This window comes from Takifugu rubripes, chromosome 15 (genome assembly GCF_901000725.2).
Source record: "Takifugu rubripes chromosome 15, fTakRub1.2, whole genome shotgun sequence".
NCBI lineage: Eukaryota > Metazoa > Chordata > Actinopteri > Tetraodontiformes > Tetraodontidae > Takifugu > Takifugu rubripes.
Window position 1 is genome coordinate 6,330,270 of NC_042299.1, and position 11,615 is coordinate 6,341,884.

Below are 11,615 nucleotides of genomic sequence, written 5' to 3' on the forward strand. Positions count from 1 at the left end.
AGAGAGTCTCAGAGATGAATAGGTAGAAGAAAAAAAAGAAGAAGAAGAACAAGGCCGGGACCAGGAAGAAGAAAGGGAGAAACAACTCTTAACCGTGTATTCATTTTCGAATACCTATCTCCTTGTTTTATTTTCGTTCTGGTGTCTGCTCGTCTGTGAGCTACTCTTCTGTACAGATGCCTGGGTCTGAGTTCGGAGGTTCGCAGGTGAATATAAACATTTGTTGACGAATATTTTTATGAGGAGATCTGTTGTCCTGCTCAACCAACAGCACAGTCCCGTTTTGAAGGCTTTAACGGCGTTTCCCTCTCGTCTATTAATCTCAATCATCATCTTTTAGCTCGTCGGCTAGCGTCCTCTGTCACACCACGACAACTGCTTTACGACCAACAGCTGATCGGTCTGAAGTCGGAAGCGGAAGAGCTGCAGCGGAAAAACTGCGTATCAGAAAATTAGAGGCGGCCGTCATAACCGATTATAAATTCGACCAACATTATATAGAAGAAATGAGTCGTGCTGATTTGAGGATTATGTTCAGTCCAGGCCGAGTGCAGCTGGTCCAGGTAGAGTCGCACCTGTTAAAGGCTAACTCTGCTAATAGGTAACAACATAGACGAGGTTTATCTACTGCAGGCTCTGGGAGTCTTTTACGCTTCATTAAAACTGGTATTGGTTGACAGAAATGTGTTTTTCGTTGACGTTTTTATTTCTATAACGTGATTGATCAAATATGTGTTACCACATAATAGTTCCTGGGAAACTCTTCCACAGTTGTTTTCAATCAGATATTACTTGTAGCTCGAGTCTGATCCGCCGACCGAGTGTTGAGACGCATAGATTTAGTTTCATGTTAGCAATCGATTGTTTGATTGGTTTATATGATGAAGTAGACGATTGTAGTAGTACTGGTAGTATTAATGTAGTACTTTGACTGGACAGGAGGAGACTATGGACCAGGCTCCCAAGGTTCTGGTGACCGGGGCAACGGGTCTACTGGGTCGAGCCGTCTGCAGGGAGTTTCAGAACAACAGCTGGGCAGTTCTTGGAATCGGATTCAGGAGAGCCAGATCTGGAATACTGCGCTGTGACCTGACCGATGAGGAAGCTGTCAGAGGACTGCTACAAGATTATAAGGTACCATGCATGTTCGAGAACATTTTGCACATTATGAATTACAACATCCAGAACAGGAAGTATTATGCGTTAATGTAATTCAGTAAGTACTCATATCTAGTTTCAAACATGTCTGTTTCAGCCTGATGTGATCATCCACTGTGCTGCAGAGAGACGTCCAGATGTGGTGGAGAGGCACACTGAAGCGGCTGTAAATCTCAATGTGCACACCACGAGCACACTTGCAAAGGAGGCAGGTGGGTGATGGCCTAATCAGACTGCTGTTTATGGTCCATTAAAACCAAATTTAAATGTGCGCCCATGTGTGCAGCTGCTTGTGGGGCCTTCTTCCTATACATCAGTACGGACTACGTGTTTGATGGGAGGAATCCTCCATATGGTGAAGACGACACCCCAAATCCTCTTAATGTTTATGGACGCAGCAAACTGGAGGGAGAGAGAGAGACACTCAGACACTGTCCAGGTACCTGTCTGTTTCTCAGCTTTCTCTCTCTCTCCTCACATTCAAGTTGCGCATATCATGCTCTGTATCAGGGGCGGTAGTCCTGCGAGTGCCCGTGTTGTTTGGGGAGGTGGAGACAGTGTCTGAAAGTGCGGTGACGTGTCTGTGGCTGCGGGTCCAGGAGGCTACCGAGGGCAGTACTCTGGATCACTGTCAGCAGAGGTTCCCCACAGACACCCGGGATGTGGCAGCCGTCTGCAGGAAGTTGTCAGAGAGAGCGAGACAGGTATCTAAATAGGCTGTCTGACCGATTCACCTGACAGATTATTGGTCTGCCTCACCCTCTGCCTGTTTCTCTTGCATCACTCAGTGTCTCTCTCACCTCTTCTGTCTCTACCATCTGTCATTATCTCTTAGTCCACACATCTGACCACTTCTCTTTATCGTACAGGATCCATCTATCAGAGGAATCTTTCATTTTTCAGCTAAAGAGCAGATGACCAAATATGAGATGGCCATTGCGATCGCTCAGGCCTTTAACTTGCCGTCCAACCACCTCATACCTGTAAATATTGATACAGAGATTTGTCAAGAAATTGATGGAGATGTTGTTGGTGGTAGTATTTTATACACCTGTGTGTCTCTCTGCAGCTGACAGAACAGCCGGCCGCATCAACTCTTCGGCCCTTGAACAGTCAGTTGAATTGTTCTCGTCTGGAGCTGCTGAACCTCAGTGTGGAGCCACGACCGTTTACCTCTGCAATTGTTGACAGTCTGTGGCCCTTCACACCTGACAAACGCTGGAGACAGACAGTCTTTCACTGACAGACAGACACAGTAGTGATGAGAAAGACAAGCAAGCAGGTAGTCACACACGCACAAGAACGTGAACCCCTGTGATGAGTCGATGAGTCGAGACAGGAAGTGAAAGAGAGAATTTCCTTCGCAGTCCTTCACTGATTTTAGGATCTGGCTGTCGCCACCTACTGACCAAAATATTTATTCTTCTATTTATGTTGTCTCTTACATTGTTGAATTTCTGTTGATTGACAGGTAACATACAAGTGTGTCTATTGCCTGACGTGAGAGGTGACACTGATGTACTGGTGTGTTTAAGTCCACCGTTTAGTTGATCTATATGTGCGTAAGTTGTAAAATGTGAGCTGCTTGTTGAAGCTGAAAATTAGACCAGTGATATTCTTTATTATTATTGCACACTCAGTAAAAGACTCAGCAGTACACATTAAATATCTGAAACATTGTCTGTGTCTCCATTTGTCAAAGTTGTGTCAAGACAAGGTGAATCATTCTTGGACTCAAAGCATCATTTGCTTGTTTTTTAAGACAGTGGGTGCAAAAGTCACGTTAACCATGTAGTTGAAGAGTGAAGCTGAGGGCGGCCTCCTACACAATACAGTCAGTTTCACCTGACCTATATTTACCACTTTTACACAAAATATCGTAATAACCTTTTTCCCGCTGTACAAATAATCAAGCACCCGTAAATCTGACAGGTGACACAGGTTGCTGGCTGCATGTTGTAGTAAAAGTCTGAAGTTTATTTAAAATTGTATACTTGGGTGTTTAGAGTTTGGTTTGGCCAGGAAAGGATATGTGTGCCAGATGTGTCTAAGTCCTTCAGTTGATAATCTTAGTCATTTCTGGCAACAGATAAAAAGTAACCCATTTGGTATGGAAATCAGGGAGGTCCAGCAGGAGGACTGATATTTGTCTAAAACCCATAATTTGTCTCTGATAACAAAGAAGTTTCTGGCAGAAAAAGTTCACTTGTGTTTTGGAGTGAAAGGCTGTTTTGACCCGATACAGTTGCCTGCAGCTCCAGCAGCCGTTTACTCATCTTCATTGTTGCTACAACAGAAGCTCAAAACATGAGACCATGAAACGGAACCGGTTTTATCCTTCAAACACATTTATACAGCCTTTAATCCTGTATTATATCCAATATCCACATATTTCATCTGTTTGACATTGCTCGGTTAACACAATCAGGGTTCAACTAATGTTTGTTTAATCTTAATGTAGATGCTCGATATAAGCTAGTTCCAAACTTTAGAAACTTTTTTCAAGTAAGAAAATGGGCCTTCATCCTTCAGTTAGAAATGTTGTAAAATGTGTGAGACCAACAATGAAACTATAACATGAATACGTCAGTTTAGTAATTCACTAAAACCTAAAATGAAATGATATGGTTCCACATGTAGATCAACTTGAAATTGACGTCAGACATCAGCAAACGAGTGTCAGGCCTTAAACTCCCAACAGCGCTGCATTTCTTCTACTCTTTCTTATAGTCCTCCTCCAATTTTAGCTTCTCTTGGTCATTACTATGAAAGCCGGCGTTGCTGCTCAACTGCACCTTATCAAAGAAGTTGAAATCCGCCACGTAGCGACCCCCCGTGGTGCTGAACAGCACCGGCTTGAACTCGTATCCCCAGAGGATCTCCTGAGGGATGTAAGAGGTGCGACTCTGGCACGTGGCTGCGGTGGACTCCATGGTGGCATTGAGGGTGACCAGCAGCTCAAAATCACGCCTGCGCAGGTTTTCAGCGTTCAGACCTGCCAGCGGGCTGTGCTCATCCAGGACGTGGTAGAAGGTGAGCGGGAGGATGAGGAAAGGGCAGTCGCCGCTGGAGTCCATGTAAAAATCCACAGGGCTTTGGTTGACCAGGGTCTTCTCACCTTCCTGTGTAACGTTGGGGTGGAGGAGCTTCCCTGTTACCTGGCACTGGATCAGGAGACTCTTCCTCATGTTGGCCACCCTCACCATCAGACACAGCTTACCCTGGCGTCGACAGATCACCGCCACCTGGCTGAACTTGATGGTCTCCGATCGCTTCTTGGGCCGAGCCAGTTTGGCGAGGAAGGCACCGGTGACGAAGATCTCAGCGAGGCCTGTGATGACGAGCTGTGCCACCAGAGTGAAGATGGCCAGTGGACACTCCTCTGAGATGTAGCGAAAACCATAGCCGATGGTGGTCTGGGACTCCAGGGAGAAGAGGAAGGCTCCAGTGAGCGTCCCTACGTTCATCACACAGGGCGTGTGGGTGGAATTCAAACCAGCCTCAAAGTCTCCGTTGCCCATGCCGATGAAGTAGAAGATGACCCCAAAGATAAACCAAGTCATGACAAAGGTGGAGGCGAAAAGAGTAAGTTTGTAGCGCCACTTCATGTCCACCACGGTGGTCCAGATGTCATGCAGGTACAACTTGACCATGCCTTCCACGTTGTCGATTCGCACATTGTTGTGGCCGTCTTTGGACACGATCCTCCGCTCAGCCGTGGACCTGACCATGATGTTCTTGGTCAATTAAATAGAGAGGTGGGTCTCAAAATGGATCAGAAACTGTCAAAAAAAAGACAAAAACAGAGGATGCTGGACTGACATCATAATCTTGATATAGTCAAAAGGTCTTTCCACACAACATGTTCTTAGGAAACCAGAATTAACCAGAGACCCAGGAGGCCTGAGCTGGAGTCAAAGCTGGAACCTTCCTGGTTTCTCTTCTTTGACTCCACCTTTTGACAACAGAGGTTGGTGGAATATGATATGAGCTGTCTTACTTGGCTTTCCAGTATTATGGTGTGCCGGTAACTGCCGGTAGAGCAGCTACAAACTTCATTGTGGAAATGTTTTGAGCAAAACTGTGATTTCAGAGCTGAAAACTATTTTTTAACAGCTCCTGTTTATTTAACTACCTGTTCATCACGCAATCACATGTTTATATGAAGATGGATGACATGAAACAGCCGCTGAAGCAAAGCTGAACCACCTGGTGGCTGACTGCAGTAACAGTAAAAACTAAAAAAAAAACAGGTAAAACTGAAAAAAAATCACCATTTCCATCATGTTGCACCATGTCTAAATGTTCTGTCCGAGCTTTAAAGACATGAAAATGTGTGCTGACATTAATGAATGTTCTCAATGATCATTGCATTAAGAATTCAGCTAAAATTCTTTTAAAAAAAGAGTAAAATTACAAGTAGGCCTTATTATCCTAAAACCGTTTAAACCAGACAAGTACAATACTGCGATTATTTAACCCTAAATAGTCCACCTGAATACAGTATTTTAATTCTTTAAAAAAATATTTTCATGTTTAAGAATGGTATAGATTCTGAGAAAGACCTCAAATTTGGTTGTAATGTCTAAAAGTTAAATCCTTCGGGTTAATCGTACACCGTAGCCGCACTTCACTTCTGTTTAAGCAATGGCAGAAACTGCAAGTTAATACTAGTTAAAGATTTGCAGCAGTCTGGAAGCTAACTTATAGAAGGCTAGTAAAATGAAAAGACCAATTCTGTTCCAGTTCTACTCACTGTCTCAGGTGTTCTTCCTTTGGTTGTCTGGGTGTTCTGTCATCTGATTCTGGGACAGAACATCCAGTTCAGTGTCTTCTATTGTTCCAGCCTGTGAGAGTGGAACGTTGACAGTAGTGAGTTGAGCCAGGAGCTTGGATCTGCTTGTAGGCTGGCTCTTGTTCCCCCGCCTCATTTTACCTGTCAGCAGGTGGGAACAGCAGCACTTGAGCTTTGTTGTGTTCCTTTTATGGCTGTTGTTGCTTTACATACATGCCCAGATTTACTGCTCAAGTGTCCAAGGCTTTCATGAAGGACGAACTGGACGGGCTACATGAGATGAGTCCGAATACATTTATATTAACGTTTGACTGGTGACAGAAACACATTTTTGAGTCCTTATGTTTGTTTGTTTCTTTATGTCCTAACGGAGCTTATTTAACTTTCTGACCTTGAACAACAGTCCTCAGCTTTGGTATTAACCTAATTCTTACTTTCCACATTCCTGGAGACTGTGTGTGTGTGTGTGTGTGTGTATATATAAACTATGAATGATTGACTCTGTGTCCAGCAGTAAAAGATGTTATCACCAACCTTAAGACTAAAAGTTGGATTAGACTTTATTCAATTGTAATAAAACAACAAAATAAATAATAAAATAATAACTTTACATAATGGACATAGACCAGGGAGTAAAACAAATTTTAAAAGTATCTGTTGGTTTGATTAAAGCTTTTACCGTGAAATAATGAAATCATTTAACAATTGCAGTAGGGTTAGCTTGAAGGTCCTCGGGCGCGATAATTAGCTGTGTCGTTACTTTATTCCTTAATTTCCCTGAAGGAACCTCCCAAAGGCATTAATTGTGTCGACCCACGGGTAGAAATTAGCCCCCTCTAGTGAACAAGAAGCGAAACTCATTCATTTGGACTCTTCCCTCCAACAAAGTTAACAAAACCATCCTATTTGATAGCTCAGTCTTTATTTTCATTAAATCATTTTTCCCCCATCGATGATAAACATCACTTATATCACCAGCAACACAGTGACAGCTTTTTACTCAATGGATTATTTTTTTATCTGACTATGATTCACATCTGAAGCTGAAACTCTCAATGTGAAACAAAACTGTTTATTGAAACTCTGATCACACCATGCTTGATAGGTAGTAACAGAAAGTCATGGAGCCACTGCTGGGGACAACTATGCTGCTGCACCGGTGGCTATATGTTTTAAAACCATTTTCACTTTGTCACTCCTACATTATGTCTTTTACCTCCAACACAGCTCAGTCTGACCACTTGATCAAGAGTCCCATTAAGAATGTGAGGGAGATGTTTGCCTCTTTCCCAGCCTCTCTCATCACATCCAACACTGCCACTATGCTCCTCTCAGGAGAAAACATGGTGCCGTCACTGCCTGATGAGGGTGGGAAACTTTACTCATCCTGTAGCAGGAGGTGTAAAGAAGCCTGGTTCCCAGCAGGCGTGCAGCTACTGCTATGGTGGAGGGATGGCAGTGGTGGCCTTCAAGATCCCTCGCAGCACCTTGTAGTTGTTGAGTGGCTGGTTCTCTTTGGGGGGGTAACAGGGGCCGTGATCTGTTGAGTAGGAATAAGGGAAGCGCAGGACCCAAAAACTATCAGGTGGCAACATGATATCTGTCTGTTCAGGATGGAAGAGTGGACAGGGAGGAGGACCAGGCTGGACCTGAAAATAGAGATGCAGTTTTAGTAAAACCAAACATTTGCTCATCCGTTCATGTCAAAACAGAAGGTCAGTGTAATTAACAGGGCGCAAGAACGGCTCAGTCAGTGCATTTGAAGAATAAATCCCACGGTTATTGGTCGATTTAAGCTGACTCGGCTCAATAAATCAATGAGTAATAACTCGTTTCCTAAGGGTCCTTAAACAAGATTTTAAGGTAAAATGCAAATGCACAAATTTCGACACGTCTGCTCAGTGATGTTTTAGCCGCCACACCACTGTAAATCTTTAAATATTCATACACAGTGAGACCTTGTGAGGCGTGTTTACCTGTGGGTTGAGCGTAACCTCCAGGGGGGCATCCGGCACCACAACAAACAAACGAAGCAACTGGGCAAAGTGGGGCTTCAGGCCACGGCCCTGAGAAGGGGAGGGGATGTAAAGTGGCATGTCGGCATTCAACACCTTGGTGGCAGGATCTTTGGTGCCGCCTGGCCCCAGAACCTTGACGATTTTATCAGGCCCTGAGCTAATGAAGCGTCTTCCTCTGCTGTCTTCATACTCGAAGCCCACAAAGACCCGGGCCATGTCATCCCTCCTTCGATTCCGGCCAAGCCCTCCGGTGCTACCTCGCTTTCCCATCAGGGTTTTGTTGGGGGCAGGCCACGAGGACGTGCCTCCATCCAAACTATCCATCAGTCCCGCGTCCTCTTCTGAGCGAGAGCGAATCACTATGTCCCAAGGCAAAAGGAAGGAGGAGCCAGGGAGGAAACTTGGCTGTTCCAGGCCAGTGTGACAGTTGTAGGACTTGGCTGGACCCAGTTTGACCAGTGACCAGCTGGAGAACTTGGGAAGAAGGCCCTTGGGACAGCCAGAGTGCATCATACCTGGCAGGTACTCCACAGTGGAGGGCTGGCGGTCCACAAGGCTCGGCCTCTTTTGCTGATCTTGCGCTTCAGTGCCATCCCCTTCCTCATAGGCCCCCAGGCTGTCTGTGGAGTGGCCTAGGCTGAGAGCCAGGCTGAGGCTTGGCTCTCCTGGTGTGTGGCTTTGAGCCGTGCTGGGCTCCTTTTGCCGCTCTGCATCACCGGAGCCTGAAGCCTCGCACGGATGACACTGGTCTTGGTTGGTGGCTGGGGCTGGGTCGGGAGTGCTGGGCTGGAACACTGGAAACTCTATCCTCTCCAGTTTCTCACAGCATTTCTCCTCCAGGATCTATTCGGGAGGAGAAAACTGTTATGACCGACCTGGAAAAATGAGGACTAGATCTGAGCCAGGGGAAGCAGTGGGGCAACGTTGTGAGATTCATTTACCAACATTAGGAAACACTATTTTTGCCAGCTAAGCACATTGGTTCATTCTGACCTGGTAGAAATCATAATTGGCAGCCTTGATGTCAAAAGGGTCATCACGAGGAGCCTGTTTCTTGCCACAGTTGCAGGAGCTGGTGGAGCGCCCCCTGCTGTTGTGGTTCATAATGGGAGGGTTATGGTCCATGTCGGGCTTCTCTCCTGCCCAAATTGATGGCACATTTCTCGAATTATTTACTGTATTGTACAACAAGAAAAAAGGAAATCCATGCATTCAAATCCAGCATGATGAAGGCTGTACTCACCTGATTGAGGCAGCAGGTGGAACTTGTGGACACAATGTTGGTCAGTCAGGCTTCGTTCCTCACACAGCTGGTGGCCATTGCTCCAGAATTTGTAGCAGTCCTCATGAAGCTGCAGAGCATAGCGCTGGAAAGCCACACCACGAGCATGCTGGCTGTACACCCGCAGTGCCTGGGCCAGCTGGTTTTTGTGCACGGTTGTGGTGTAGTTATGAGGCAGGTTGGACTGGTAGGCACTGTGAGCCAGTGGCAAAGCTTTCTGGCACCTGTTCTCTGAGAATTTGGTGTCAGCCTCGAGGAATCCCTCCAACACTTTTAGCTGACCTTGCACTTTTGTGGCCAACTCTGCCAGCTCTTCTTCTGTGTTGCTGATTAGTACTTGGTGGAGTCTGGAGGCCACCTGGACCCATTTGGAGTAGGATGGCAGCTCAAAGTGTGAAGGCTGCGGGTTGCGGCCAACACTGTCATCAAACCCCTTTTTTGTGAGAACCAGATCTATGTGTTGCCAAAGGAACTCCTTCAGGCTGCAGTCTAACAGCTGACTGCCCATCAACATTGTACCCGAGTCCCCACTGAAGCTGACTTGTCGAGTTGAACGTCTCATCTGCTGGTAGCGCCTTGGCCCAGACACTGTCATGGTAGAGTCCTGCTCGTACAGGGTGCAGTTGGAACGCAGCTGACCAAGTAAAACCCCCACAGGATCTTCATCTGCTGTTGGTATCACGTACACAAATGCTTGGTTGGCAGGCACGGTAAACAAGCAGTTACTGCTTTGGTTGGTCAGGACCCTGCTTTTACGAAAAATGCGGTATATTTGGTCCTCCAGGGCATGTTGAAGCCTTCTCCTGGGAGAGTGCTTTTTGGCCTTGTCAGGGTTTCCTGCAGAGTCGGGACCATTTCCAGACACCTATCAGTAATAAAAATAAGGAAAAGGTAACAAATTTAAAAGACAAGCTGCTTATTGGGACTGACAATACTTTGAACTATTTTTGAATCCCTTTAAATGTACAGTTTCTGGCAAAAGTATTCATGTACTATTTATCAAGTCAAAAGAAAAACATTTGCCATCTTAATATTCAGTTCTGCATATTTTTTAGTTGCCTGTTTGACCCGCTGTTTGTCAATAGGAAAAGGTCCTACTGGTAGGTGAATACCTTCAGTGATCCGTTCATGTGGAACACGAAGAGCAGGCGAGGCGGACAGGGCCGACAGTTCACCTTCCACTCTTTGGACACCGGACAGTCTTTGATGGCAGCTCGGATCAGAGGCAAAACTTTTTGTCGCAGGGCGTCAAGGGCCCTGAAGAGCCGGTCGTAAGAGACGTCAAATGTCTGATTTGGGTGGACAAGGAGGAGAACATGGCACACAGAGAACATGTAGAGCAAGTGGAGGCATTGTTGCCTCTCCAAACCTTTCCAGAAGTCGTGCGCGTCGGAGTGGACGATGCCCGCACTTAGAGACTGACAGGCCCGCAGTAGTTGTCGACTGTCGCAAACGGAGGAAAGTAATAGATATAGTACCCGACTCTCCTGGTTATAAAATGCCTGTATTTGACTCTCCGGGGCGCCACCGTCGTCTGCTTCGCTAAACAGCGAGAATACGTGTTTGTCCGCCAGAATGTTAATAAGAGACTCTTTGGCCGCAGCAGACTGCATGTTGCTTTTACCGAAAACACCCACAACACATATATCATCATCCCGGTGAGTAGTATCATCCTGGGTCTCTGTCCGAAGCAAAGAACCGATACTGACAGCAAAAGACATGTTCGCTCCCTTCATGACGAATTCTGGAGGAATGAACACAACGACGCACACATTTCCGGTCATATTTCCGGGTTCTTAAAGCTAAACGTCCGGATAGGAACAACGTCGTTTTTCAGTTTACTCATTTGTTCTTGATTTAATTTTGTAGATAGATTTTTTGTAGATATCCATAATGAAGAAATCCAAGGTCCAGGTTCAAGTAAAAAAATAGCCTTATGGGTTCCTGAATATAACAAAGGGGAACAGTATTCATAGACTACCAGAAAATGCTTTTCAGGAGTCAGAAAGGACAATATACTTTATTCAGTACAATATAACACTTACGCAACATTTACGTACTTTCTTTAACAATAACTCCATCACGAGTCCCATTTTAATAAACCATTACTGACATACTGTAAATATGAACAATAATGTCACCTTTTTACATTTTCCTCAGGCATAGCCTAAATTGCGACAATAACAATAGTCTGAACACCCCCAAAAAACAAACAAACAAACAAAAAACTAAAGATAAACAACTCTCTTTTAACAGGAACAAACTTTGAGCAGAACACAACCCTTATGGGCGAACCCATCTGCTTGAAAGCTAGGATGGAAGGAATTATAATTGTGATTACTACTAAATGACGCCTTTAACA

At 45.3% G+C, this 11,615-nt stretch overlaps 3 protein-coding genes across 5 annotated transcripts; 1 reads left to right on the forward strand and 2 right to left on the reverse strand.

The window, feature by feature from the left end:
• Nucleotides 1-24: 24 nt before the first annotated feature.
• Nucleotides 25-2,838, forward strand: mat2b (methionine adenosyltransferase 2 non-catalytic beta subunit methionine). 3 transcript variants are annotated; one of them, XM_011611172.2, is made up of 7 exons: nucleotides 25-206; nucleotides 940-1,134; nucleotides 1,256-1,370; nucleotides 1,445-1,597; nucleotides 1,669-1,862; nucleotides 2,028-2,141; nucleotides 2,228-2,838. In XM_011611172.2, exons 1-7 carry the CDS (start codon nucleotides 177-179, stop codon nucleotides 2,399-2,401), a joined length of 975 nt encoding a protein of 324 aa, XP_011609474.2. In that variant the 5' UTR covers nucleotides 25-176; the 3' UTR covers nucleotides 2,402-2,838. The 3 variants fall into 3 exon arrangements, with proteins under 3 accessions (XP_011609474.2, XP_003970887.3, XP_011609475.2); XM_003970838.3 differs by lacking the exon at nucleotides 25-206 and adding an exon at nucleotides 267-563; XM_011611173.2 differs by lacking the exon at nucleotides 25-206 and adding an exon at nucleotides 445-601.
• Nucleotides 2,839-3,476: 638 nt separating this feature from the next.
• On the reverse strand, nucleotides 3,477-6,099 carry kcnj15 (potassium inwardly rectifying channel subfamily J member 15). The gene is made up of 2 exons (XM_003970837.3): nucleotides 5,915-6,099; nucleotides 3,477-4,940 (listed from the first exon to the last, which is right to left on the reverse strand). Exon 2 carries the CDS (start codon nucleotides 4,887-4,889, stop codon nucleotides 3,873-3,875), a length of 1,017 nt encoding a protein of 338 aa, XP_003970886.2. The 5' UTR covers nucleotides 4,890-4,940; nucleotides 5,915-6,099; the 3' UTR covers nucleotides 3,477-3,872.
• Nucleotides 6,100-6,531: 432 nt separating this feature from the next.
• Nucleotides 6,532-11,052, reverse strand: smg8 (SMG8 nonsense mediated mRNA decay factor). Its single transcript, XM_003970836.3, has 5 exons — nucleotides 10,366-11,052; nucleotides 9,215-10,118; nucleotides 8,965-9,110; nucleotides 7,930-8,814; nucleotides 6,532-7,602 (listed from the first exon to the last, which is right to left on the reverse strand). Exons 1-5 carry the CDS (start codon nucleotides 11,035-11,037, stop codon nucleotides 7,393-7,395), a joined length of 2,817 nt encoding a protein of 938 aa, XP_003970885.3. The 5' UTR covers nucleotides 11,038-11,052; the 3' UTR covers nucleotides 6,532-7,392.
• Nucleotides 11,053-11,615: the final 563 nt, after the last annotated feature.